The sequence below is a fragment of the Leptonychotes weddellii genome, chromosome 6, assembly GCF_054177405.1.
Source record: "Leptonychotes weddellii isolate Sample4059 chromosome 6, ASM5417740v2, whole genome shotgun sequence".
NCBI lineage: Eukaryota > Metazoa > Chordata > Mammalia > Carnivora > Phocidae > Leptonychotes > Leptonychotes weddellii.
Genome location: NC_138374.1, coordinates 95744453 through 95768452, shown reverse-complemented (window position 1 = coordinate 95768452; position 24000 = coordinate 95744453). Strand labels below are relative to the sequence as shown.

Below are 24000 nucleotides of genomic sequence, written 5' to 3'. Positions count from 1 at the left end.
TTAGCCTGGTGATGGGTATTAAAGAGGGCACGTACTGAATGGAGCACTGGGTGTTATACGCAAACAATGAATCATGGAACACTACATCAAAAACTAATGATGTAATGTATGGTGATTAACATAACATAGTAAAATTTTAAAAAATAAAAACTAAAAAAAACCCAAAAAAGCAATAGAGAAGATCAATGAAACCAAGAGCTGGTTCTTTGAATAGATAAACAAAACTGATACATTTTTAGCCGATTCATTAAGAAAAAAAAAAGGATTCAAACAAATATCAAAAATGAAACACAAAACAAACCACCACGAAAATACAAAGAACTCTAAGAGAATACTACACAAAATTATATGCCAACAAACTGGACAACCTAGAAGAAATGGGTAATTCCTGGGAACATACAATCTTCCAAAACTGAATCAGGAAGAAATAGAAAATAAACAGACCAATTACTAATAACAAAATTGAATCAGTAATCGAAAAATTCCCAAGAAATAAAAGTACAGGACCAGATGGCTTCACAGGTGAATTCTACCAAACATTTAAATAAAGAAGACTTAATCCCTACTCTTTCAAATGATTCCAAAAAATAAAAGAGGAAAGAAAGCTTCCAAATTCATTCCATGAGCCAAAATTGCCCTGACACCAAAACCAAAGACCCTACCAAAAAAAGAAAACTACAGTAGGTCAATATCCCTAATGAACATACAAGGCAAAAATCCTCAACAAAGTATTAGCAAACCAAATTCTACAATACATTAAAAGGATCATTTACCACAATCAAGTGGGATTTATTCTAGGAATGCCAGAATGGTTCAATATCCACAAATCAATCAATTATACATCACATTAACAAATGAAAGTTAAAAAACATATGGTTGGGCGCCTGGGTGGCTCAGTTGGTTAAGCGACTGCCTTCGGCTCAGGTCATGATCCTGGAGTCCCGGGATCGAGTCCCACATCAGGCTCCCTGCTCAGCAGGGGGTCTGCTTCTCCCTCCGACCCTCTTCCCTCTCGTGCTCTCTGTCTCTCATTCTCTCTCTCAAATAAATAAATAAAAATCTTTAAAAAAAAAAAAAAAACATATGGTTGCCTCAATCGATTCAGAAAAAGCTTTTGACAAAATTCAACATCTATTCATGATAAATTCTCAACAAAGTGGATATAGAGGGAACATAATTCAACATAATAAAGGTCATATATGACAAATCCACAGCTAACATCATACTCAATAGTGAAAAAGTGAAAGCTTTTCCTCTCAGGAACAAGACAAGGATGTCCACTGTTGCCATTTTTATTCAACACAGTACTGGAAGTCCTAGCTACAGCAATCAGAAAAAAAAAGGTATCCAAATTGATAAGAAATAAGACTGTCACTATTTGCAAATAACATGATACTATACACAGAACACCTTAAAAACTCCACCAAAAATCTATTAGAATGAATTCAGTAAAGTTACAGGATACAAAATTAATACACAGAAATCTGTTGCATGTACACTGATAATGAAGTAGCTGAAAGAGAAATTAAGAAAACAATCTCATTTACAATTGCACCAAAAAAAAAAACAAAACCCAAAATACTTAGGAATAAATTTAACCAAGTGAAAGACCTGTACTCTGAAAACTATAAAATACCAATGAAAGAAATTAAAGATGACACAAATGAAAAGATACACCATGTTCATGGATTAGAAGAACCAATATTGTTAAAATGTCAACACTACCCAAAGCAATCTACAGATTCAATCCAATTCTTATCAAAATAGCAACAGTATTTTTTTAAAGATTTATTTGAGAAAGAAAGAGAGGAGGGGCAGAGGGAGAGGAAGAATCCCAAGCAGACTTCCCATTGAGCAAGGAGCCTGACACAGAGCTCAATCTCATGACCCTGAGATCATGACCTGAGCCAAAACCAACAGTCGGATGCTCAACTGACTGTGCCACCCAGTTGCTCCAATACCAACAGTATTTTTCACAGAACTAAATAAATAATCCTAAAATTTATGTGGAACCACAAAAGATCCTGAATAGCCAAAGCAATCCTGAAAAAGAACAAAGTCAGAGGTATCATAATTCCAGATTTCAAGACATACTACAAAGCTGTGATAATCAAAACAGTACGGGACTGGCACAAAAATGGACACATAGATCAACTGAACAGAGAGCACAGAAATAAACCCATGCTTATATGTTCATTTAATCTATAACAAAGGAGGCAAGAATATACAGTGGGGAAAAGAAAATCTTTTCAATAAGCCGGGCAGCTACATGCAAAAGAATTAAACTGACCACTTTCTTACACCATACACAAAAACAAACTCAAAATAAAGATCCAAATGTGAGACCTCAAACCATAAAGCTCCTAAAAAAAAACATAGGCAGTAATCTCTTAGACATCAGCCTTACCAACATTTTTCTAGGTATGTCTCCTGTGGCAGGGGAAATGAAAGTACAAATAAACTATTGGACTACACCAAACTAAAGAACTTCTGCACAACAAAGGAAACCCAAATGAAAAGACAACTTACTGAATGGGGGAATATATTTGCAAATGATATATCCAATAAGGGGTTCATATCCAAAATACATAAAAAAACTTCTACAACTCAATACCAAAAAAAAAAAAAAATCAAATAAAAATGGGCAGAAAATCTGAATAGACATTTTTTGAAAGAAGCCATACAGATGGCCAATAGACACATAAAAGATGCTAAATATTGTTAATCATGAGGGAAATGCAGAATCAAAACCACAGTGAGAAATCACCTTATACCTATCAGAATGGCTAGTATCAAGATAAGAAATAGACAAGTGTTGGCAAGGATATGGAGAAAAGGGAACCCTGTGCACTGTTGGTGGGAATGTAAATTGGTGCAACCACTGTGGAAAACAGTGTAAAGTTTCCAAAAAAAAAAAAAATTAAAAATAAAAATAACATACAATCCAGTAAAATTCCACTACTGGGTATTTAACAAAAGAAAATGAAGACACTAATTCAAAAAGATACATGCACTCCTATATGTATTGCAGTATTATTTACAATAGCCACGTTATGGAAGCAACTAAGTGTCTATCCACATAAAGTCCTAGTGTATATACAACGGAATATTAGCTATAAAAAGAAATGAAATCTTGTCATCTGAGACAACATGGATAAACCTAGAGGGTATTATGCTAAGTAAAATAAGTCAGGCAGAAAAAGACAAACACAATGATTTCACTCATATGTGAAATCTAAAATCAATACAAACAAAATGGAAACAATCAAATACAGAGAACTGATAGCTGTCAGAAGGGAGGGCAGTGGTGGGGGGATAGGCAAAAAAGATGAAGAATATTAAGAGGTACAAACCTCCAGTTATAAAATAAGTCACAGGAATGAAAAATACAGCATAGGGAATACAGTCAATCATATTGTAGTAACATTGTATGGTGACAAAATGCAACTACACTTATCGTGGTGAGCACAGCATAATGTATGGAACGGTCAAATCACTATGTTGTACACCTAAAAGTAATATAATTGTATGTCAACTATACTTCAATTTTCAAAAAATCAAGTCTGCATCAAATTGTGATTCAACTCACCAGGTGGTAGTGGCTTCATATCAGCATCAAACACCAGTAAGTCTTGTTCTTCTTCCCTGAACTCAACACGGAGAATGTCACTAAGAGCTCCAACAAGTTCTGTCACATTTAAGAAGCCCAATTTTTTTGGTGAAAGTTGCTCTTTAAAGATTATCTGTCAAAAAAAAAAAACAGAAATAACATAAAACATTAGATAAAAGGAATATAACATATACAGACGCCCTTAAACAATGTCCCTTAATTTGGACTTAGTCAATATGTGAGTTACCTTGAGACCTAGAATCCCTTCCAGGCCAGTTTCAAGTTCCTTTTAAAGCATACATAAATTGAAGTGAAAATTAGGAGGGCTTTTTACCTCTCATTTTTAACAATATTTGATTATAAAGCAAAAGTCTTAAAAAAGGGGGGGATGTACAAAATACAAAAGTCATTACTGGCTATTTATTTTCAGATAAAGAATTCACTACCACTTTCAACATGCAATAAAATAATACTATTTTAAAATATTTCCTTAAAATTTTATGATTTCACCCTAGATGTTGAGATTAATAAGCAGGTGTCAGTGTATCTCCTACAGTATTGTTTGATTTTCTTGCCTTGCAAAAGAAGAAAAATTATACCAAATATATAAAAAATATATATGGGATTTATATGAAATATGTTTGGTTTAAACTGCACAATGAATTGGAAGTTTGCCCTTGTTAGTGAGATCCCCCATTAAAATGTTCAAATTCTTAAACTTCTGTCTTCCTAAGCAAGGTAAAGCAGTTGAGCTAAACATAATTATTTTTTTGTTCCTCCAACTAAAATAGGAAATAAACACTTGCTCTGACTTAATCACCTTGGGGAAAACTGACAGGCACACAGAGGCAAACACTCTGAAAGAACTAACTCCTGACAGAGTACGGGACTGCTGTATACCTTCTTGTTCATGGACACTATGAGACCCAATTCAACTCTTTATGACTTCTCCCAAGACACTTGGAAAACGGGGGCCCAGCATGAGCCAAGTCATGGTTTTAAAGGGTTGTTAATATCACATCTATAGCTAGTCATGAATATCCCAAGAGAGAAAAGTTTGGTAGAAGAAAGGGGAAGGATGATGGTGAATGAGACTTGTATCTCTACTTCTTTGCACATTACATATTATGGCTTCTTTTCTTTTTATGTTTGTTAGTCTCTTTAATGGTTCATCTTCTCTGTAAAGTGCCTGGTACTATGAATATGCAAGTCAGTCAAACACAAGACTAGGCTGGGAAGGATTTCATTAATTTTTTTAATACATGATATTTAGGAGTCTCAAAAAAGTATACAGCAAAACTAAGTCTCTGACCCACTCCCATCCTTCAGTGGCCCAGGAGATCACGTCCCTGGAGGGAACCAATCATTCCAAGTTTCTTGCATTAACCATCATCATCAGTTGCTTGAGCAACTTTCTAGAAACTGTCAGAATCTGAACACACATCATGCTTCAGCATAACAGACTATATCATTCCAAGAATGATATGATATTCCTGGAATATATTATAATATGTTTATACAATTAAAATTATCCCATAATTGCTTCCACATATGCCATAATTATTAATATGCCCTATACCACATTACACAACAGTCTCAAAATTGATTAACAGTACTAACATTACCACTATCAATACAATAAAAGCAAATTTTTTTGCCTATGCTGACCCTTATCATTTTGTGGCATTGTTCTTTATCTACATTGTCAGACTATATAGCCATTACATACTATATTCTCTCCTTCTAACCCTCATTTGGTCTTAGTTTTACAAGTAGCACTCACTGTCAGTTCTTCTGTCAATATCTCTCAACAATTCTAGTTTTCTGAAGTTCATTCTCCAGTAGACTCCTTGAGATGGACTCAAGGGAACAAGAGTTCTTGAATCCTTGCATGGTGATAACAGCTTCTCTGGCGCTCTATAGCTGAAGGTTAATTTTGCTAACTATAAAATCCTTAGCCTACATTTTTTCCCTTGAGTATATGAAATAGGTTACTCCCTTTTCTTCTAGCATAAAATACTGCTGTGAAAATATCCATAACCTAATTCTGTCTCCCTTATAAGTCACTTACTCTTTTTGTTTAGATGCCCAAAGGATTTTTTTTTAAGTCCAATAATTTGATGTGGGTCTTTCTGGTGGACATTCTCAGATATGTCATGTGTTCTTTCAATACACAGTTTCAAATCTTCCATTTCAGTAAAGTTCACTCAAACTATAGTTTTTAGTATTTGTTCTGTTCTACTCTTCAGTTTTATTATTTATATGTTGGCTCTTCTTTCCATGTTTTCAAAGTCTGTTACTTTCTCTTAAATCTTTACCTTTCTTTGTTCATTTTTTCCTCACATATTCTTATGAAAAATTTCAAATACCTCTCTGTCAAATAAATAAATAAATAAATAAATAAAATCTTTAAAAGAGGGGGGCACCTGGGTGGCTCAGTCGTTAAGCGTCTGCCTTCGGCTCAGGTCATGATCCCAGGGTCCTGCTCCAGCAGGAAGCCTGCTTCTCCCTCTCCCACTCCCCCTGCTTGTGTTCCCTCTCTCACTGTGTCTGTCAAATAATTGAAATCTTTAAAAAAAAATTTTCAAATACAACAAAAGGTTAAAGACTTGGACAATGAACATCTACCACCTCGTGATATAATTATTGGTATTCTGCTATATGCTTTATCATCTATCCATCCATCTACCTACCAATCCATCTTATCTTTTTTATACATTTTTAGAGTAACCTCCAAATATCAATACCCTTCACCCCAAAATGAGTTAGCATGAACATAATTAACTGAGTTCAATATGTTAGTTTTTTAAGGTAAAACTGACATACAGTGAAACATTTAAAACTTAAGCCTACCAATTAGCTTTGATAAAAGCAAAACTGTGTAAATTGGGATTTTAGTGGGCACATCATTGACTGTACTCTTTAGGAAGCTCATGATGTGACTCAGCCCCAGAAAATATGTCAGACCTGGAAATATTTCAAACTTTTAAGTATATACATATATAAACGGCACTTAAAAATCTTTAGAGTAGAAGAGATATACCAAGAAATGGACCTATAGTTCATTTCTTTTTAGAGCTGAATACTCCATTGTTTGGATATACCATTATTTACCCATTCACCTACTGAAGGACATTCTAATCACTTCCAAGTTTTCACAATTATGAATAAAGGTGCTATAAACATCTGTGTGCAAAAAAAAAAAGCAAAACTGTGTAACCCAAAGCCCTGTTCAATATACAGAACATTTCCATCAGTTCAGCAAGTTCTCCCTTTCCCAGAGACAAACAACTCTTTTCCACCAAAGATTAACTTTGGCTATTCCAGCACTTCACATGGAAGACATCCTACAGCACTATTCTGTGTGAGGCTTCATTCAACACCGAGTGTTTCTCAGATTCATCCATGTTGGTTCATGTATTAGCTTATTTCTTCTTAATGGTGAATAAGTTTTTCATTGTAAAAATATACCATAATTTCTTTATTCATTTTCCCATTGGTGAATAATGGGGGTTGTTTTCAGTTTTGGCAATTAAGTATAAAGCTATTATAAATACTATGTGCAAGTCTTTTGGGGAGGGGGACACAGGCTTTGGTTTCTCTTGGAAAATAAGAGTATAATCCTGGGTCAAGGGGGTAAATATATAATTACTTTATAAGAAACAGAACATTTTCCAAAGTAGTTGTACCATTTTATACTTGCATCAAAAATGTATGAGAGTTTACATTTGTGCTTTGTGCTATTAATCACTGTTCAGATCTTTTTGCAATTTTTTTTAATGGAGTTGTCTGGCTTTCTAATCTCCCTAATAATTACTTGAAAAATGGTGTTTAATTTCCAAATTATCTGAAAGGCTAATACTTAAATAATTTACTGTTTGATTTGTAATTTAATCCCTTCTTAATCAGAAAACATACTCTAAGATCTCAATATTTTGAAATTGGTTAAGACTTATTTCTATAGCCAACTAAATGTTCTATCTTGGCAAATGTCCCATATATACTTGAACAGAAAGTGTATTCTGCAGTGTTGAGTCTAGTGTTCCATAAAATAGACCAAGATGGTAGAGAGAGTGGCTCAGATTTTCTATGTCCTTATGCATTTTTTAGCTATCCTATTAATCGCTGGAAAAAGAAAATCTATTTATGGAATTCATTATTTTGTCAATTTTTGGATCATTTATTTTAAAATATTAGATAAATACACATTTAAATGTTGTGTCTTCCTAAGAATTGATCCTTTGCCCTTCCTAAGAACTGATCCTTTACCAAATGGTCCTCTGATAATACATATTGCGTTGAACTGTTTTATCTGAATTTTTTAATTGTTTTTATGCTTATTTCATTTACTGTCTTATTCATCTTTTACTTTCAGTCTCTGTCTTTATATTTACAGTGTGTTTCTTGTTAATGTCAGCTAGTTGCATCTTGCCTCTACATCCGGTCTCATAATTTCATTAATTCTAATATTTCACCCACTTACATTTATGAAATTAATATAATTGGATTTACAGCTACCATTTTGCCATTTTTTTAAGTAGGCTCCACGTCCAGTGTGGAGCCCAACACGGGGCTTGAACTCACAACCCTGAGATCAAGACCTGAGCTGAAATCAAGAGTTAGATGCTTAACTGACTGAGCCACCCAGGCATCCCACTATTTTTCTATTTAATTTCTTCTGACAGCTGAACAAGACAAGCTGAACACTAAACCCTATCTTCCCTTGGGTTTACTGAGTATTTTTATATAATTCCATTTTAATTTCTCTACTGGCTTACTAGCTGCAACTCTGCATTTTTATGGCTGTTTTATACATCCTTAACTTTTCAGTACTACTGTACTACCTAACATAAAATATAAAGAGCCTTACAACCTATAGCTCCACTCATTATGCTATGGTTTTTGTGTGTATTACATCCACATATCCACATGTTACAAACCCAATTACACAATGTTATAATTTTTGCTTTAAGCAGTCATATATTTAAGTGATGAAAGGAAAGTCTTTTATATATACCCATTTACCATTTCCTGTGCTCTTCAATTCTTCCTGCAGATTTGAGTGCAACCTAGCATCATTTTGTTCAGCCTAAAGAATGTTCTCTAGAATTTCTTATACTGCAGGGCTGCTTACTATTAATTTGCAATTTTTGATCATTTGAAAACTTTTTTTTTTTTTTTAAGGATTTTATTTACTTATTTAACAGAGACACAGCGAGAGAGGGAACACAAGCAGGGGGAGTGGGAGAGCGAGAAGCAGCTTCCTGCTGAGCAAGGAGCCCAATGCGGGGCTCGATCCCAGGACCCTGGGATCATGACCTGAGCCGAAGGCAGACACTTAACGACTAAGCCACCCAGGCACCCATGTCTTTTACTTTCATTCTTGAAAGATACTATCACTAGATATAAAATATTGGCCTAACATTATTTTTTCTTTGAGCACTTTAAAGATATCCTTCCACTCTCTTTTAGTCATTATTGTTTCTAATGAGAAGTGAGCCATCATTTGTATCATTGTCCCTCTGTTTCTTTCACTGCTTTCAGGATTTTCTCTGAAAATCATTTTTCACTGGATGCTCTCAGAATTTTCTAATTATCTTTGGTTTTCTGCAGCTACTATGATGTGCCTTTGTAAAGTTTTCTTTATATTCACTGTGTGAGGTTATCTGGGGTTCTTAAATCTGTAAACTTCTTTCACAAAAATTTGGAATATGTTCAGCCATTTTTTCAAATATTTTCCTATTTCCTCTCCTTTCTTTCTCTCCTCACCAATTACATCTACATTAGACCATCTGGTATTGTCCTACCAGTCTCTCAGACTCTGTTTTTTTTATCTTTCATTTATTTTCTCTGTTCTTCAGACTGAACCATCTCTATTGATCTGTCCTGAAGTTCACTGGTGCTTTCTTCTGCCGTTTCCAATTTGTTAAGATACTGCAGTGAATTTTTTTTTTTTACTTCTAGCAAATCTTGTTTTTTTATATTTTTTCTCCAGTAAGACCTGTTATCTGTTCATTCAATATGAACACATATTTCTTTATATCCTTTAACAGGACAATAAAAGTTCTTTTAAAACCCTTTTTCTGGGGTGCCTGGGTGGCTCAGTCAGTTAAGCGGCTGCCTTCGGCTCAGGTCATGATCTCAGGGTCCTGGGATCGAGCCCCACATCAGGCTCCCTGCTCAGCAGGAAGCCTTCTTCTCCCTCTCCCACTTCCCCCGCTTGTGTTCCCTCTCTTGCTGTGTCTCTCTCTCTGTCAAATAAATATTTTTTTTAAAAAACTTTTTTCTAACTTCAACATCTACATCACCAATATTTCCATTGCTTACTTTTTCTCTTCACCAAGGATCATATTTGTTTCTTAACAGATATCTAGTAAATTGGTTTGTATCCTGGACATGATGAATGATATATTAAGAAGACTCTGGAATTGTTCATATTCCTTTTAAGCCAATTCTTTTTGCTTTGTTTTAGCAGGCAGTTGGGACGAACTTAAACTCTCTCTGTAATGATCAACAGCTGAAATATATTCAGTTCTTTTAGCCTTACTAGGCTACTTTGACCCTGCTGCAACCATGTGTAGTTCAACTGTCAACCAGAGATTTGGGAAGAATTTATGTGCAGAATTTGGTGCTCCGAGTTCTCTGTAGCTCTCTCCATCCTAAAATTTCTCCCTTCTTTCAGCTGCTTACATACCTCTAAACACTATCCTTTGGTTCTTCAAGCCAGTATAAACTTCTGGTTTTTGTCCAAATCCAAAATTCCAAACACTGGATGGGGCCTGCCATCAGGCCAAAATCCAGGCAAATAAAAGTGTCATTCCCTCTTCCAGATGCTGAATCCTGTCCAGTTTCTGCCTACTTTTAGATATTGATCTAGTATCTTCAGACAGTGATTTTTTTAAACTTTGTCCAGAATTTACAATACTTATCTTCAAGATTGTTCCAATACAGGCTACTCAGACATACCATCTTAATTTACTTGTGTGCCTGAGTTTCTCACTAGATTTCAAAATCTTACAGAGACTTTTTATGCCTAGATCCCCAGTGCCTCCTTCATTTCCCTTTAATTTTCAAAATGTTCCTCATATTTACCTGTTCTTTTCTGAGGGCATTATCTGTTGTATTTTTAGCTCTTGTCATCTTTGTAGTTTAGTCTTCATTTTGGAAATGATTTTTTTCTTTTGTTTCTAATTTTGCCCCATCTATTATAACTTTATTTCCAAATTCATATATTTCAGATTTATGTTGTTTATGAAAGAACAACTTTCTTAATCTATCTTTTTGTATCACTTTCTTAACGTATCTTTTTGAAAAAGCAGGCTTCAGTTTTGATCTGTATTAGAGGCATGCATTTCTGACATGCTTTCACTATCTATAGATAAATTCTTCTTCTCCTTATTCTCTTTTTTTCTTAACACACTGAAGAAGTTTGGCCCTGATCCTCTTCTGTTGCATATCTTACATTAAATTCATTTTCCTAATCTGTAGAACATTCTGGATGGCTTTTCTGCTTCAGACCTCCTCCTTCTACTATTTTCATATATTGTTAAAAAATACAGTACTGTAATACAGCCACAGAAGTCCCTCAAAAAGTTAAAAATAAAAATACCATATGATCCAATAATTTCACTATTGGGAATTTATCCAAAGAAAATGAGAACACTAATTTATTTAATTTATGCACCCCTATGTTTACTACAATATTATTTACAACACCCAAGATAATGGAAGCAACCTAAGAGTTCATTAAATGAATGGATAAGGAAGATTTGGTACACACACACACACACACACACACACACACACACACACAAGTATTACACAGCCATAAAAAGGATAGGACCTTGCCATTTGCAACAACATGGATGAACCTAGAGGGTACTATGCAAGGGAAACAAGTCAGACTGAGAAAGACAAATAACATATGACTTCACTCATATGTGGAATATTAAAAGAAATGAATAAACAAATAAAAAGCAGAATCAGACCTGTAAATACACAGAACAAACTGATGGTTGCCAGAAGGCAGGGGATCGGGAGGATGGGCAATTGGTGAAAGGGAATGGGAGATACAGGCTTCAGTTATGGAAGGAATAAGTCACAGGAATAAAGGCACAGCATAAGGAATATAGTCAGTGATATTGTCATAGCACTGTATAGTAACAGATGGTAGCTACACTTGTGGTGAGAATAGCATCATATTTAAACGTTGAGCTGCCATGAAGTATACCTGAAACTAATGTAATATGGTCAACTACACTCAAATTTAAACATTTATATATACATACATAGTAGCTTGTTTTTGAAATATTCTGGCTCTCTTCTCTTAATCCTACTTACATCTGGACCCTTCTTTTTCTATGGTCCCTATCCTGCTCAATTTTTCTCTCTTGTCTGGTCCTATCTGGAAGGGACCTCTGGCCTGTCCATTTCAAGAATTCACAGAGGCTATAATGCTCCAGCCTGATTCAAGCCTTACCATGAGACACTCTCTGCTATTAGACTGATATTACCCAGTTTCAGCTGCTGTTTTCAAAATGGCTTGCTCTACTGTCTAGTGAATTATCTGATGGTTACTTTGTAACTTTTTTGTCCCCAGATCCATCAGAAATTGGCTCCCCTGCTTCCCTGTTTTCTCCTGACACAGACACTGGCAACATGAAGACCTTGTGGCCGCTGGCAATTACTCCCCACACAATTGTTCTTAGAAAATATATTACCCAATTTTGTTGTAGATATTGTCAGCGGATTTTTAGTTTTGCTATCTAGTTTCTCTGTCTTTATGTGGAGCCTCAGGAAAAACCAAAACCTATGCTGCCAATGCACTATCTTCCCTTCAATTAGCAATTGAACAAGCCATTTTGAACAAATGACAGACTACTGAGCAGGTAGTTCAAGAGGGCAAATCACACAGGTATAGCTTTTACATCACACTGGATAAATAAAGGGTTAAGCAAGTGTTTCTACAAGTTAGAACAAAAGTTAAAATAAATCTATACTTCCTATATACTTCTAATCACGAAGCTGAATTTCTGCTTGTTTACTAAGAAAAGCAAAGAGCTTTGCTGTAACATTAAAAGGTTTGTTTTAACTTCTCCAGGATTGCTGACTTGTAACCTTAACACCTTGAACTTTTATTACAAGCTACATTTGACTGTGGTATAAAACTATTCACTCTGAGTTGTGAATCTGGCATAGGAGACTGATTTTACCCATAAATTTTATGGTAATTAAGTCATTCTATTACAGACTTTATTCTGGAATTTCATTATTAGGTAAGTTAATTTGCTGGTTCATCAAAAAAAATCAAGACCCCTTGTTTTAAGTCTATTTGAAATAAACTGTGTGGCACTAAAAGATTCATATTTTTAAAACAATGGGAACTTAAGTTGTCTCCATCACTATCCAAGGGATGATGCCTATCTTTTCAATCTTTCTTCTCTTTCTTCTAAGAATTAATATTTACTGAATAATTACTATGTGGCAGGCACTGTTCTAAATATTTCATTTTTAAGTCATTAAAACTTTGCAAAACTCTCTTACATAATATTATCCTGACTTTACATGTCATTTATAAACCAGCACATAGAGGTTAAGGTATTAACCATTATGCTGTAGTAGCTCACAAAATCTGTGTTTATATCTGCAAATATATGACAGTTTTCATGGCACAGAAGTTAAGATTTAGGATTCTGAAGCCAGGCTGCCTGGGGTTCAAATCCTGACTCCACCCGTTACTATCTGACCCTTAGGCAAGTTACTTCTCTGTGCCTCAGTCTATCATGAAAATCAAATGAATTACAATATGAAAGGCATTCAGAATAGAGCCTAGCACAGAGCTAACATGTATACAGATCTTACCATTTTTTTAAATTGGATATAAGGCAGTGTCTAAATTACCATTCTGCAACGTGATTTTTTCACTAAACAGATGATGATTCCATGTTGCAGAATAAACCTAGTTCATTTTATCTACTATTCCATCACATAAATGTCAATCTCTATTTATCCATTCTCCTATTGACAGTCGTTTAATCTGCTTCCAGTTTTTCAATTGCTGCCAGGTGCACGGGTCTTATGCAGATCTCCATGTGCACACATGTAAGAGTTTCTCTAAAGTATGTATGTAGAAGTGGAAATGCTGGATCACTGGGGGTGCTTGTCTTCAACTTTACTTGCTACTGTCAAAATTCCAAAGGGGTTTTGTCCCACGAACAGTGGATGACATATACTGTTTTTCCACATCCCCACTGACACTTGGCATTGTCAGACTTTAAAAATAAATTAACTTTTGGGGCGCCTGGGTGACTCAGTCATTAAGCGTCTGCCTTAGGCTCAGGTCATGATCTCAGGGTCCTGGGATCGAGCCCCACATCAGGCTCCCCACTCAGCGGGAAGCCTGCTTCTCCCTCTCCCACTCCCCCTGCTTGTGTCCCTTCTCTCGCTGTGTCTCTGTCAAATAAGTAAAATCTTAAAAATAAGTTAATTAACTTTTATTCTAATAATACTATTAAATGGTAAAGATAATCTATATATAATGAAGTACTTATAAAGGATCATATTCTTAACTCTTTTAGTAAAGAAAATGATAGCAAAATGCAAAACAAAATATTGAAATTCTAGAGCATAGGTGGGAGATCCAAGGAATAGACACAAAATTTCTATCCACCACCATAAGGCATAAAAAAACCATGGTTGATGAAAAAGAAAATACTCACCTCAAATTCTCTGAGCAGTTTAGACATAAGCAAACCCTCTGGAAACTTGGATACAACCTAACAGAAAATAAAATACAATATAAATAGACACTATTAGGATGCTGGCTAACAAAATATCAAAATAAAACCATATAAACTTAAATAGTAAAAAAGGTAAAAAAAAAGTAACATTACTGAATGAATGAATTAAAAGTCACAATAATTTTTAGATCAGTTTCCAGTTTTAAAAAAGGATGTAACAACAACAACAAAAAGGCTTCCAACATTTCCAGAGTCGAGAAATCATTCTTGCACAATACTGCAATGCTGCAGGTCTCTAGAAATTCCTACAATTCTTTAGCTAATATATTTAGCTTTAGCTCACATAAAGTAAAAATCCTACAGCATAATTTCAAGCATTTTATTTTAAAGATTTTATTTTTAAGTAATCTCAACACCCAGTGTGGGGCTCAAACTCACAATCCCGAGATCAAGAGTCACATGCTCTACCAACCAAGCCAGCCAGGCATCCCTCAAGCATTTTAAATGGTAGAAAAGAAATAAAATGGATACTATAGAAAACTTTGAAAAACAGAATTGAGCAAAGAAAAAATTATCATAGTCATTGTTGCCCATATGTACATAAAAATACCTATATTTAATGTAAAAATAAGGTCATCATTTCCAAAACAAATTTTTTATTATCATACCACAAACAATTTTCCATGTCAGTAAATATGGATCAACATGTAAACTGGCTATAGAGTTATCAAATTATTCCATATAAATTTATTTACTTGATCCTCTATTTATGGCTGTGTCCTGTGTTTTATTGTCACAAATATTATAATTATTTTCATATTTGCATCTTGCACACTTGTCCAATTATCTTTTAGGAAAAATTCCTAAAAGCAGACTTACTCTATCCCAATAAAGTGTAAAAAGTTTTGTGTTGTCCCAGATTTTTCCAAATATTACATGTTTCATTAAAAAGGCTAAATCAAGCTTCAGAAAAATATAAAAATGATTCCAAAATCCTGTGACCAGAGATAATTGTTGCTGCTTTTCATAAATCATCCTTTCAGAAACCTCTTATGTAGACACACACATTATACATAATTTTACATGAAAGGACAATACTAAACTTGTTATTCTATAACACCTGTTTTTAAAGTCAAACAATAGATCAAGGAGATACTTCCATGAAAATTAATTGATATACACGTAAACTTTCTTATGAGCCTCATGATACTGTCTAGTTTGAGTAGTTAACCAATCCTTTACCAATGAATGTTTAATTTTCCTTTAATTTTTTGTTACCATAAGAAATCATATTGAACATTCTTAAATAAATAATTGTTGGATACATAGTCAATGTCCAAACAAAAAAAAAGGGTTTGAATGTACCATGGTTTTTGCATTTCTCCCAGTAAAACCACAACATCCGAAATGGAATAATTTAAAGCAGTAAGAGTCGTAACGGCACTCTGATCATTCAAATAAGAATAGCTCCCACCAAAATTTTAAGTGTACATACCCTTCAGCCCGATACATTAACAGCCAAAGAGCTTTCACAAATTAACAAGGAAAAACAACAAATTAGGCCAAAGACATGAACAGGTAATTCACATAAGAAATATAAATGGCTATCAGTTTATCTTCTGGATCACTAATTCATTCTTCTGCCTCACTTACCCTGGTTGTTAGAGTATCCAGTTTAGACTGCATCTCACTCATAGCATTTTTAAGTTCAGCCTGATTGGCTCTCATTTCTGCCCTTAGAGATTCTATATTGCCACTAATGGTTTTCTCAAGCCTAGCTATTGACTTCATAACTGCTACCCTGAAGTCTATCTCTGACATCCTGCTTATATCCATATCCATTAGGTCTGCAGGAGAAACCATTGTCTCTGGTTCTTTTCTTTGTTAGGAGTTCCTCCTCCTAGTCATTCTGTTGAGGGGTGGTGGAGGAAATGTACAGAGTCCTAAATATCAACCACAATCCAGGCAAGATGCAGCCTGGGAAAATCCGGAGCAGTCAGAAGCCACCACCGAAAAAGCAAAGCCAAAATGAAACCCAAGAATAAAATTTATGAAATTAAAAAATTTTTAAAAACATTAAAAATTAAAAAATTTTTAAAAGGGGGGGATAAGAGGAAGAGGGGCTATAATCTCTCAATGTGGGCAAGGTAGGGTGTTTCAGTACTTCCTGGGTGTATTTTGTTCTCTTTGTTAGAGGACACTACTTCACAGAGTTACAGGGAAAATAAAACTGGTACATATATAAAGGTAGCATTGAATAGGGAAAAAAGGACTACATTGAAACTTTATCTATTAAAAAAATATGTATATAATTATAAATTTATATATATTATATATTTATATATAGACCCCTATATATATGTATATAGACCCCAGAAAACGAATTAAGGATCTCAGAAGGGAGGGGATAACTGGGTGATGGGTATTAAGGAGGGCACATGTAGTGATGAGTACTGGGTGTTAACCACAATGTATCATTGAACACTACATCAAAAACTAATGATGTACTATACAGTGGCTAACTGAACATAAAAATAATTATAAAAATATATAAATGGCTACTAAGCATATGAAAGATGCTCAGATGTAAAAGTCAAGAGGTATAAATTACAACATTATTGGAAAATAACATTTCACCACGAGTGGGAGTGCAAATCTGTTCAAACCTTTTAGAGGGCAATTTAGTATTAATGACCAAAACTAAATTACTCAATGCCTTTGACAAGTCCACTTCTAGATACATGTTTGAGGACATTAACCGTAACATTTTTTTAATAGCCAAGGCTAGAAACAACCCCAATTTAATCAATCGCAGATCTCATAAACGAAAGTGCACTGGCAGAATGAAATGCCATGTAATGTTTAGAATAATATCTGACATACATATATATGAAACTGATACTGGAAAGATCTTGAACTGTTTGCTAACAATGATTTACAGGGGTAAGGGGAAGAAAAAAAGGAGGACAGCATTTATGGAAGAATTCCATTTTCTAAATAATTTTGAGAACATTAAAAATTATTAGGAGTGGGGCGCCTGGGTGGCTCAGTCGTTAAGCGTCTGCCTTCGGCTCAGGTCATGATCCCAGGGTCCTGGGATCGAGCCCCGCATCGGGCTCCCTGCTCGGCGGGAAGCCTGCTTCTCCCTCTCCCACTCCCCCTGCTTGTGTTCCCTCTCTCGCTATATCTCTCTGTCAAATAAATAAAATCTTTAAAAAAAAAAAAAAATTATTAGGAGTAATTTTTTTTCCTGATCTTAAAAGAATAGCCACTCCATTTGCAATATATTTGAAAAGATCAGGTATAATTATAAAATAAACACTCATAAGCAAAGTAAATTTAACCACAAATGAGATCTAAATGTATAATTAATTTTCATATTCATTTCCCAGAAACAGAAAATACTTACAAATCTTATCTTATGCTTTAGTTCTGGATTGATAGTCCCTCCAGGTCCAATTTGTGCAATAACTGATTTGAATGTGTTCTCCAACTATGGGGGAAAAAAAAAGTTCAAGTTATAATCCAAAAAGAAAAAGATCAAAGGTAAATCTGAACAATATATAAAAGGAAACCTCTACCACAGGAAATGTCTTTCAATCAAATGGGTAAATTCTTAAGAGGCACTATAACATTTCATACCATATAAAATATATTTAGAGTAGATGGAATCTATAAAACAACACTGTAATTTTCCAGGATAATTAACATTCTCTGAAACAATTAGATTCTAGAGTATTCCATTTTTCAAACTCCTACTCAATCTCCTACTCTTACCCAGACAGGGTTTTTGTTACTAATTTTCTTCTGTTTATAAAAATTAGATGTTTATTAAACATATGCTTAGTGAATGCCAAATGCAAGGAAGGGACTGAATGGTGGAAGGTCCTAGGAGGCAGGAAGGAATGTGAGCCAGGGTAGGAAGGAAAAGCTCTTCTGTTGTAACAGAAAAGAAGGGAGAAAGAACCAGGTGGGATACAGAATGTGGGGTCAGAAGGTAGAGTGACTAATGGCTTCAGTATCCTGAGTTCAGTAGCAAGGCCCACTCCTAAGACTTAGAGGGAAAGGGGAGACAGTTCAGGCAGTTGAGAAAGCAGAAAAATAAGGTGAGAAAACGATGGAGGATTATCCAAAAGCAACAGGCAGGGAGTAAAGACAGGAGAGGCATAAACTAAGACAACAGGGGTCTAAGGATTTTAGCTGAGACAAGCCAAAGGCAAAGAGATCCCAATAAGGTAGAAGATGATGTACAGGACTATTTGGAAAAATAAGCCAGAAGCTCAGGCAGTTATGGTCAGAGAAGCATGACGAACATGCAGACAACCCCACCAGGCGAACAGCCACGTCAGGGGAGGCCTAAGTGAATCAAAGACCATGGATTCGCATTTCTCCCAGTAAAACCACAACATCTGAAATGGGATGATTTAAAGCATTAAGAGTCGTAATGTATGTTTAAAGATAGTAAGCAGGAAAAATAGAGGCTAGGAAAGACACATTACCTAAAATCCTATCACATAGACAGAATCACTATGAATATTTTTTCCTTCTAAACTTTGTATTTTTTCATCTTTCTTCTGGTTTTCACTTGGCCTGTCATTACTTACAAACTGTATAACCTCTTAAGTCTCAGTTTCTTCACCTGGAAAATGAAGACGATTTCAGTATCTTGTAAGGTTATAGGAAAAGGGGCTGGGGGGAGGGAGATTAGATTCCTAGGATTATATCGCTAGCTTTCACAAAAAGCCTCAGCCCTGGGGCTTATGTTCTTCATACTTCTTCTGCATCTGCCATCAGAGAACTTGCCAAAGCTTTCCCAGTGAACAGTTAAGAGAATCAAAAGAGAACTGATTCTTCACATCCCGACATGCTCCCCTCATTAGAAGAGTCAGTACAACTTCTTGTATTATCACTGTTTCAGGGGACCAAAAAAGGTCACGGCAGTGTCATCCCTCTCAAGCCACTTAAAACTAAGTAGGGAAATGAGATAAAAGCATAAACTGCTATAACCTACGGCTGACTCTGGGCATCACCAAAGAGGGACAGAAGCACAGAAGGACCTATTATCACATTAGGTTATAAATATAGGGAAAGCTTCCTTTTTGAAGGGCCTTGAAGGGTGGGGGGACACTGCAAAGAAGGGTGGTAGAGACGGCAATGAAGTCATAAGGAACATCATAAGCACAGGAAAAGGGGAAAAAAATAACTTGCCTGAAGGCACTAAGGAAGTAGTGGAAGAGAACACCGAAGAAGAGAGAAGGAAGTACTACAGAATACCTTAGGTGCCAAACTAATGAGTTTTACTTGGTTATGTAGACAAAACCTTGAGATTTTCAGCAAGGAAGAGACACTATCAGAATTTTAATCTGTCAGCAGAAAATGATATTAGAGGTGGACAACCAACGGGGAGCCCAGTGCAACTCTCTGGATGGGAGTCTTAGACTAGGGAGTAAGACTAGAAAGAGGGGACATTATAAAGGTGGAATGCGGAATGCATAGAAATTAGGAAAGAATCCAGTGCAGGTGCTGATTCGAAAGGGATGAATAATAAGAGACCCAGGGAAACAGCCTCAAAGACAGCAAGTTTTAGGAGGAAATCTAAAGGACCTTGGAACACAGAGGTAGGTTTTTGCTGGTTTTTAACAAATTCCAAAAGTTTGGGGAACTGGGAGGTAAATGACAGGATGAGAATTACAAATGTGATTTTTCTCTCTGGAGTGTGGCTTGTGACAGGGTCAGGAAATGAAAGCCAGGGGCCAAATCTGGCCCACCATCTGTCTTTGTACTGCCCATAAGCTTGGAATAGTCTCAACATTTTTAAATAGTTGGGGGGGAAAACATAAAATGAATATTTTGTGACACATGAAAATTATATGATATTCAAATTTCAGTATTCATAAAAAAATTTTACTGGAACATGCCACACTCACTCATTTATACATTATCTACATGATTGTGTTTCACCCTACAAGGGCAGAATTGTGTGTTTACAACAGAGACCATTTGGACCTCAAGCCTCAAATGTTTACTGTGTGGCCCTTTAAAGAAAATAGTCGCCAGGCCTGGGCTTAAGATGTCAAAATGATAGGCTCTTAGCTAGGGACAGAATGCTTCTCGAGAAGGAAAAAAAAAATTTTTTTTGCCTCAAGCTAGAGCACTAAATTAAGCTGACTTTAAGCTGAATGGGGTAGGGAAGATTTCTTAAAGTCCAGCTAATCTTGGGGGTATCTATAACTGGAGGGTAGAAATTATAATGAGGGGAAGGGCAGTAAGAGAGGAAGGTAATCAGTGATTGACACCAGGAAATAAGAGGGGACCCTGACTTCAATAATGCTTGTCTCAGATGCCTACCTAGCAAACACAAAGAATGGATAATAAATCAAGTGAACAAAAATATTATAGGGGCATAAGCAGAGATGGAAAGTGACAGGGAAAAAAATACCATATTCAGATAGGAGCCTCTAGGATCAGAGAAGAGGCAGAGAAGAGCTTTGAATCAAAAGATGATACTCCTCAAAAAAACGGACAAAACATGAATAGGCAATTAATAGTAAATTAAGCAATAGAAGCATGACGCTTAACCTCTAATAAACAGACATTAGTCAAATATAGTAACTTGCCTATCAAATTGGAAAATTATTTTCACAATAATGCCCATTTATTCAACAAAAATGTCCTGAACACATACTATGTGCTTCACAGTGGATATACAGGGGTAAATAAACTCAATATGGTCACTGCCTTCCTGGAACCTGGTAGTCTAGTGCGGGGAGACAGACATGAAATAATCATAAATATAATATATAACTGCAATTATGATAAATATCATGAAAAGACTCACAGAGTGTCATGAAGAAATAATATGCCCAAAGGCATTAGGAAAGAAATGGGAGATCTAACAGACTGGGTTGGTGGGGAGGGAGAGGTTGTCTACACTGTGTATTAACAAAGGTACAGGAAAGACGCACACTCCATACACACCTTATCTGAGTGCTAACTGAAACAACTTTTCTGGAGGACAGCCTAACTACATAAAAATACACATTCTTTTTGATGCAGTGATTGTCACTCCAGAAATTTATCCTGTGAAGTAATGGAGATATATGCAAATTTGAGCAAGATTTTCATCACAAAGTTATTTTTAATAACAAACATTAGAAAGAGCCTTAATGCCTAACCAAGGTTACAAGTTAAATAAATTATGATGCATCCTACTGCCATTAAAAATTATGTTGCATCACAATACTTAATAATGTGGGATGTTCACAACTTACAGTTATGACTAAAAAAAAACAGGTCACAAACCTGGACCAGAATGATTCCAACTTTATTTAAAAGTAAAAAAAAAAAAAAAAAAAAGTCACTTAGCATAATACTCTCTAGTTCCATCCATGTCGTTGCAAATGGCAAGATTTCATTTTTTTATGGTTAATATTACATTGCGTGTGTGTGTGTGTGTCTACCACATCTTCTTTACCCATTTATCAGTTGATGGATACTTGGGCTGTTTCCCCATAATTTGTCTACTGTAGAAAATGATGCTATAAACACTGGGGTACAAGTACACCTTTCAAAATAAGTCAGTCAGAAAGACAAATATATGATTTTACTCATATGTGGAATTTAAGAAACAAAATAAATGAGCAAAGGGGGAAAAAAAGAGACAGAGAGGGAGACAGAGAGAGAGAGGGGGGCAAACCAAGAAAGGGACTCTTCACTGTAGGGAACAAACTGATGGCTCCCACAGGGGAGGCGGTGGGGCTATGGGTTGAAATAGGCGATGGGGATGGGGATGAAGGTGTGCACTTGTGATGCGCGCCGGGCGATATATGAAGTGCTGAATCACTATACTACACACCCAAAACCAATGTAATACTGTATGTTAACTAACTGGAATTTAAATAAAAACTTTAAAAGAAAAAGTCAACTTTCTGAGTGAGAAAAGCATAGGTGATTTTTTCTTTTCATCTGTGCTTTCCTGTATTTCAAATCTTCTACAATCAATCTCTATTACTTTGTAATAAAAAGTTTTAAAAAAACAGACACCTGGGTGATATATGGAAACATGAGGGTGGGAGCATTTTGGAAAGAAAATGCATGAAGCTAAAAGCAGAAATGAACAGAAGTGACATCCTTAGAGGAATATACTACAGCCCTGTGGCCATATGGTGAAACATAAATACATTTCTGATAAAGATCACAAAACTGGCACAGACATATATAGAAGCAAAGTTTTCAACTGCTGAAATATTTACTAGGTACCTCATCTGACAAGAAGCCGGGCAGTATGGAATGTGACTTGCCGTACTGAAAATTTCATCCAAACTCACAAGAAAACATACAGGTAACAGCTACTTTTAGTTGGCCAGGGAACACAACTTCCAAAAATTGCATTAATGAACCCATCAAACAGCTCCTGCTGACAGTAACTGTTTAATATACCCAGTTGCTTGTCCAGGATACTCTTAAAAGACAGTTGGCCCGGTCAATCAAGGAAAATAAAAAAGCATCTTTTCTTATATCCAATACCAAGCACACCACATAATGCACATAAAAACTATCAACTCTTTGGTTGCAAATTAAAAGTTAGGTGCAAACTAACACCCATCCCTGATTTTTAATTCATTTAAGATCAGATCTTCTTTTATAATTCCAGGTTTACCTACTTTAAACCTCACGCTGAATGTTACAATGAAGTTTTCTGATGTGTAAGATGGGAGTAGAGTAGGATGGGGTACTCTTAGATAAACTATGAAGGCTAGAGAACCCAAAAATGCCAGATCCCTATTCCTTGACCAAACATTCTTACAGGCAATGACCTATTAATGGAAGCAAAGTAACACCATGGTTAGCTGTGATCTGGGACTACACGCAGACAGAGCATCTGAGGCTTCATTCCCTAGAAAATATGGCTAATCCATACTCATCCACTCACATTTTCATTCTCCATGTAAACATCCTCTCAGTCAATATAAAGGGAATTTAATAGAATTTGGTATAAAGATTATTCACATCTTGCAAAACAGAGTTTAAAGTGTTCTAGCCATTTGCTTTGTGAAACAAAGCATGGCAATGAGCAAAGGGCAGCAGACCAAAGATCATGCCTGGCTGTTACTCTCAGAGGTGAAAGATGAAAAAATACTAATACTCACTTGACAAAAGAGAAATTTATTTTTATTCTTTTTAATAACATGATTTTCTTATGACAAAATAGCATATGTTCACTGTGGAAAAACAAAATAGAGTATCAAAAAGTCTGTAAATGTATAATCTAAATTTGTTATAGATCTGTTCTTTTTCTACACTAATACATACACCTGTAGAGTTCTGAGTAGGACCACAGAGCAAACTGTTACATCTGTAATTCTGAAGAAATGTCAAGTTGTACATTTATAAATAGGATTATGTAGGATCTGATAATTATGTGGAGTCTGTCCTGCTAGCAAATTAAAATACATAGTTTAGGAATTAGAGCCCACTCTTTGGAACAAGATTCAAACAGCTCCCATGGCAAAAACTTCAACTTGCAGTGAAATGTGGTTACTAGATTGCATATATGAGGAATTCTTGGAGCTGCATGAAACTCAAAGGAAAACAGTTACAGAAAAAGTGTCTGTGCATCCCTCTCATCCCCTCCTTGGAGCCATGCCAGGA

At 35.5% G+C, this 24000-nt stretch overlaps 1 protein-coding gene across 3 annotated transcripts in view; it reads right to left on the bottom strand.

Moving 5' to 3' along the window:
- The window catches only part of TDRD5 (tudor domain containing 5), a 94330-nt gene that overhangs the window by 53799 nt on the left and 16531 nt on the right, over window positions 1–24000 (bottom strand). For all 3 annotated transcript variants that reach the window (XM_081824696.1, XM_081824697.1, XM_081824698.1), the window contains 3 exons: window positions 17759–17842; window positions 14329–14385; window positions 3590–3743 (listed from right to left, as the gene is read on the bottom strand). In XM_081824696.1, coding sequence (XP_081680822.1) covers window positions 3590–3743; window positions 14329–14385; window positions 17759–17842 — 295 coding nt within the window. The remainder of the gene's footprint in view (window positions 1–3589; window positions 3744–14328; window positions 14386–17758; window positions 17843–24000) is intronic.